The sequence below is a fragment of the Amphibalanus amphitrite genome, unplaced genomic scaffold, assembly GCF_019059575.1.
Source record: "Amphibalanus amphitrite isolate SeventyFive unplaced genomic scaffold, NRLGWU_Aamphi_draft 000128F_arrow, whole genome shotgun sequence".
Lineage (NCBI taxonomy): Eukaryota > Metazoa > Arthropoda > Thecostraca > Balanomorpha > Balanidae > Amphibalanus > Amphibalanus amphitrite.
The window spans coordinates 205,525-210,838 of NW_024881623.1; the positions used below are offsets into that span (position 1 = coordinate 205,525).

The 5,314-nt window shown below is 49.2% G+C and overlaps 1 protein-coding gene across 1 annotated transcript; it reads right to left on the bottom strand.

Annotated features, from left to right (window-relative positions):
* LOC122381840 (dynein regulatory complex protein 10-like) lies at positions 1-4,748 on the bottom strand. Its single transcript, XM_043366541.1, has 9 exons — positions 4,108-4,748; positions 3,547-3,660; positions 3,188-3,300; positions 2,405-2,519; positions 1,742-1,849; positions 1,344-1,460; positions 910-1,116; positions 617-712; positions 1-402 (listed from the first exon to the last, which is right to left on the bottom strand). The coding sequence occupies exons 1-9, from the start codon at positions 4,444-4,446 to the stop codon at positions 154-156; spliced, it is 1,458 nt and encodes a 485-aa protein (XP_043222476.1). The 5' UTR covers positions 4,447-4,748; the 3' UTR covers positions 1-153.
* Between the last annotated feature and the right edge of the window lie 566 nt (positions 4,749-5,314).

Consider the following 5,314-nt stretch of genomic DNA (forward strand, 5'->3'; position numbering starts at 1 on the left):
TTGAACGTTTCCAGTGTTTTATTTTCCTTGATTCGCAATCGAGTGCTACTGTAAAATATATGCGCAAGGCACACTTCTGGCTTCGCTGCGTGCCACGCTACGTACCTAATCCTGTATTTGTGCGTAACACCTGCCTGGAAAGCAACTACCACCTCATTTCTTCTTCTTGGCGTCTTTCTTTGCCTTCTTAGCTGCCTTTTTGGCCTTTTTGAGTTTCTTTTTGAACTTTTTGCGCTCGGCGTATCCCTTCCAGTAGGCCTGGATGACGGTGGCGGCGTGCACCCTGCGCGCCTCCTCCTGGAGGCGCTCCTCCTCCTCTCGGAGCTCCTCGTCGTCCTCCTCGATGACGCGCGCGTACTCGGCGAACCGGTCCTTCACCTCGCACAGAGCCTGGAAGTTTTGCTGCGCGGGGCGAGAGGGTCGGTCAGAGGACGGCTTTTAGACCAGGACAAAACGCAACGATTCTTCATTATTGCAGCAGCGGTAGTTAAACACACACTTTGATTGGTGTTTGAAACTGCTCAAAAAGTGAAGGGCTTAAACAAAAGGATTTGAAAATGAACCCCTCCCATTATGTAGACGGTGGTACGGTCACATCCGACGGTGCAAAGCCCACCTGTTTCTGGTATTTCAGGTTGCTCAGTTCGCGTTCTTTGGCGTCGGTGTCCACATCGAATTTGGTCAGCCTCTGGTCCAGAGTTTCGTTCAGCTCCTGTCGAAACAAGTGTCGGATGTCTCAGTGCCTTCAGACGCGACTTTGCGTGGCATTTGATAGCTATCCAGCAATGCCTTGTAAATGTTGCCTACATCAGTAACTATTTTCAATTTTGAACGCATCTCGCCAACTCACTGGAACGAAACTACCGTTCTACTTTGACCAGCTCACAGAGCTACCTCTCCCCAACTTACATCCAGTGAGTCCCTGAGCTGGCTCTCGATCTCGGTGTTGACCCGCGTCTCGTAGTCACACATGACGCGGGCGTGCTCGGCCTCCTGTCGTTTGGCCATCCGTCGTGTCTCCAGCTGCCCGTCTGAGGTGACCAGGCGCGCCTGCATGGAGGCCTGCGTGTAGCGCATCTCCATCCCGGTCCGGGCCAGCACCTCCTGCAGCTCGTCCTGTGAAAAAGGAGACGGTTCAGGGAGTCGAACGGAGACCGGGGGGAGACTGGGACCTTTCAAGCATCGAGCTATGACCATGTCCCTTGTTTGTAGTGCGTGGAAGCCATCCTAGATCACGGCATAAGACGTCCATTAGTCAAAGGGTACGTGAGGTCGTGCAAGTGTTGTTAACTGCTAATAGCATGCTTCTGGTGTACTGCGGTTATGCATGTTTGCAGGCTTACCTTTAGTTCCAAAATGGTCTCGTCGCGGTCTCTGATCTCTTCCACCATTGAGACCTTTAGCTGGCGGATTTCCTTTCTCAGCTCAGCAATGCGCTGCGAATTCGCAATGGCATCCTCCTGCGAAGCAAAATGCAGTGAAGGTAAAGCTGTTGAGAATGTGGATGGCCTCTGAAGGAAATCCATCAACCAGTGGAATGGAGCCGGCCGTAACGCGTTGATCGGCCCAAGTATTGATGTATTCAAAATGTTTATAATCAATTAAATTCAGCTGACTGCACAGAATCATGGCATTGGGCACTGGGCAGACCTGCAATTTACCAAACATAACGGCGTTTAGCCATTTCCGGTAACTGCAGTCAACGCTAATCTTCATTGGACACCAAACTGAACTGACGCACCTCGATCAGGACAAACTCCTGCCGCCGGATGCCCTCGGCTTCCACAGCCTCAATGAGAGGAACGTACGAGTTCTCCCTGCGCAGCTCCTTCATTAGACGGTCCAGCACCTGTGAAAACAGCCGGCGGGAGGGAGGGGAAGGCGTGAGGAAGGAAGGAAGGAAGGAGAAGAGAGAGAGAGAGAGAGAGAGAGAGAGAGAGAGAGAGAGAGAGAGAGAGAGAGAGAGAGAGAGAGAGAAAGAGAGAGAGAGAGAGAGAGAGAGAGAGAGAGAGAGAGAGAGAGAGAGAGAGAGAGAGAGAGAGAGAGAGAGAGAGAGAGAGAGAGAGGAGGTTCTCATTAACTTTTGTCAAAACTTTCCAAACTTGAAATAATTTTGAAATGCAGCTAAATGAACAACATTTACAACTGAATCATTGGCGACGCTGCCAGCCAGAACTCGGCTTGGATGTCAGTATAACCAAAATTAATCTAATTTGTATGTTAGTACTGTTTAGTAGGTAGGTACTTGAGCTCGGAAAGGCTCGGCAGCCATGCAGAATCAAGTAATATTGCAAATGCTGAGAACGGGGTCCTTGGTTCAATTTGATTCCACGACAAACTGGCGCACGGTGATACCCTAGCATTGTTTCCTCGCGTATTCATGAGGTCACGTGTTTCCCGTTACCTTGCTGAGGTAGGCTCGGTCCTGTTGTATCTTCACCAGGCTGGGGTTGGCCGGCACGATGTGATCACCTCGATTGCTGCGGATTTTCAGCGGCTCATCCTCCTCCCGACGGAACCTGACCGAATTCACGTCATGAACGACCGCGTCACGCAGGGCATTACACTAAATACACAGCTCGCAGCGCCCGCCTGACGATATTCCTGTCCATATATCAATATGGCGCCAGTAGTGAACGCCTGCGGGGTATGCTGTACCGCATGACAAGGCAGACTCCGCCCGCCCGGCTGACGATATTCCTATCCATAGATGGCGCCAGTAGTGAACGCCTGCGGGGCATGCTGTACCGCATGACAAGGCCGATTCCGCCCGGCCCGGCCGGAATAACGATATTCCTGTCCACAGATGGCGAAAGTGGTGAACGCCTACGGAGTATGCTGCACCGCATGACTCAGTACGATCCGCACTCCGCAGCGCCCGGCTGACGATATTCCTATTCATAGATGGCGCTGGTAGTGAACGCCTGCGGGGTATGTTGTACCGCATGACAAGGCCGATCCCGCTCGCCCGGACGCACCGTAATTCAGGTGTGGACCTTGCAATAGCCAATATTCTGTTGATAATGAGGCAAATGAGAATAGTATGAGCGTCAATTGCTACCTTTCGTCAGACTGTAAACGTCCAGTTTATTCATAATAATCAGCTAGGCTAACATTTTAAAACCAGAGTCCTTTGAGCTCATCTTTGTGATTGATAATCCGAGGTAATAGTGCCGAGGCAAATTACCTTTGTCGCAACGTCTCCTTTTCATCGACGTAGTCTTTGATGTAAGGCGCGGCGATTATCTTTCCCAGCACCTCGAGCTGCTGGTTGTACTCGTCCAGAAGGGCATAAACCACCTAGAAGAGCAGATATAGGTGATCAGATGGACTTTTGAAATAATTACTCTGGAAAGACATTCATAGTGCCTATTAATGTGTCCATTACGAAACTTAACGGCCATATTATTCGGTTTGATCGATTGCCAGAAGCATAAACTGGCATACTCGAGCTCTTGTAAATAGCAGGACTCTATAGATACCATGGTCACTTTGAGTCTATTTGGCTCGCCACTGCCTCATTTAGCGTGTAACGGGTCCGCCTACCTGTGCGTCCACCTCGGAGAGCAGACTGTTGGCCAGCAGGTACTTGTCGCCCGTCTGATCCCAGTCGTTACCCGTCAGAGCGGGCTCCTGAGTCCTGCTCTGAGCGCTGTCCATCTGTCGAGTACGCGACATCGAAGGACGTCAAGTGAGGTCAGTTGTGAGACCACGCTACGGATTGGCTCAATGCGCATCTATATGTACTTGGTGAGGGTTCTTGGAACTGCGAGAACTGCCTTTGGGATTGACACTGACCTTACTTAACTCAGAGGAGATACATGTCGGTTTTAATAGCCTTATTGCATTTTATTTTCTTGCTTCCTTATATTCCAGAGAGCCCGCAACAGTGGGATTTTTACACTACATAGTGGAATTTCAGCCAGAATTTTTGATGAACGGTAACTTTACTCAACGCTGCCCGTTATTTTTATAGCTGAGCGATGAGCTTTCATAGCAAAGTATGATATGACCTTACACAAACATTTTAGAGCGAATTCAAAGTTTCCCTGCAGCATAAGTCCTTAAAAAAAGAGAAAAATTGTTGACGATAAGTGCTGGACTCACCTCGCGTTCTGATGGTTTGTCAGCGACGGACTCCGGTGCCGCCAGGGAGCCCGCCAGAGATGCTGTAGAGATGCCATCTCCCTTTCCAGGGACCGTAATATTGGGAATGGAAGACAAACCATTTGTGGTCTGCTCATCCTGCGCAGGGTTACCATCTTCATCCTCGTCAGGCTCAATGGTAACAGATGAATGATGTGAATAGGACTGACGAGATTCTTCACTCAACCCCATCACGTGCGAGCTTCCATCGAGGCTCTCGTTGTCTTCAGACGCATTGTCAGCAAGCGAAGACGCGATGCTCGCACGGCTTTGGGCAGGTGAAGAGTTGTCTTCCTCCATTGTCACTTCGTATCTAAGAGATCACGTCAAAACTGTTACAGCTTTTCATAATCACCATATGCACCATTCAATACTTTTGCTACATGCACTTCACGTATCATGGCACAGCATGGATGCTACCACTGCGAATGATGCTACGCTAAACCAGCACTGACAAGCGAGGAGCAGTCAAATGCGGTTCACCCATTATCGATTATACAACGTCCAGCCGTCCAGCTGTACCCAGGCTGTTTCGTGGGGACTGATGGCGCGCCAAGCCGAACAACCAATGGCAATAGTACACAGACTCGCGGCTTGCGGCGCTTGACGGCAAAATGAGTAGAGCTGTTGCCATAGTAACAAATATCTCTTAATGCTTCCACCAGTCAGCACTTTTTATTATCTATTTTCAATCAAACACCCCTACCCAGCTAAGCTAAGCCCAGCTAAGCATTCTGTGATGGGTTGCTCGGCGGGCGGATGGCGGGCGGGCGTGTCTGACCTTTTATGTGCTATGTTTTGTTATGTTGTATGCTTATTCTATGTAATCATTTCTCTGCAATCTTAATTGCATGTTGTTTCTTCTCTGTTGGAAGGGCGCTTTAATTTAAGCTTTGCTTTTGCGCCTATCCACTATTTTGTTGTTTCTTTTTTATGTTTTGGAGAGAACAAAATAAACTGAACTGAACTGAACCCAGCCAGTTAAGAATGCAAAAATCGTCTTTTTAATTCGACATCGGTGCGGGAAGCCTGCCTTGTGTTCCTATAACCTTATAAAATCCAACGCTGCACTGCAACACAGCCAATTCCTTCGCTGCATCTTCCCCATAATAGAAAAAGGGTAAAACAAATGGTACTCAGCAGGCAACATTCATACGGCTCGTAATGA

Bases quoted from the DNA above. Each gene is read 5' to 3' on its own strand.
- LOC122381840 (XM_043366541.1), bottom strand. From the start codon at position 4,446: ATGGAGGAAGACAACTCTTCACCTGCCCAAAGCCGTGCGAGCATCGCG. The intron at 3,661-4,107 runs GTGAGTCCAGCA...CGTACTCGACAG, and splicing joins ACAAACCATCAGAACGCGAG to ATGGACAGCGCTCAGAGCAG. The intron at 1,117-1,343 runs GTAAGCCTGCAA...CCTTTTTCACAG, and splicing joins AGACCATTTTGGAACTAAAG to GACGAGCTGCAGGAGGTGCT.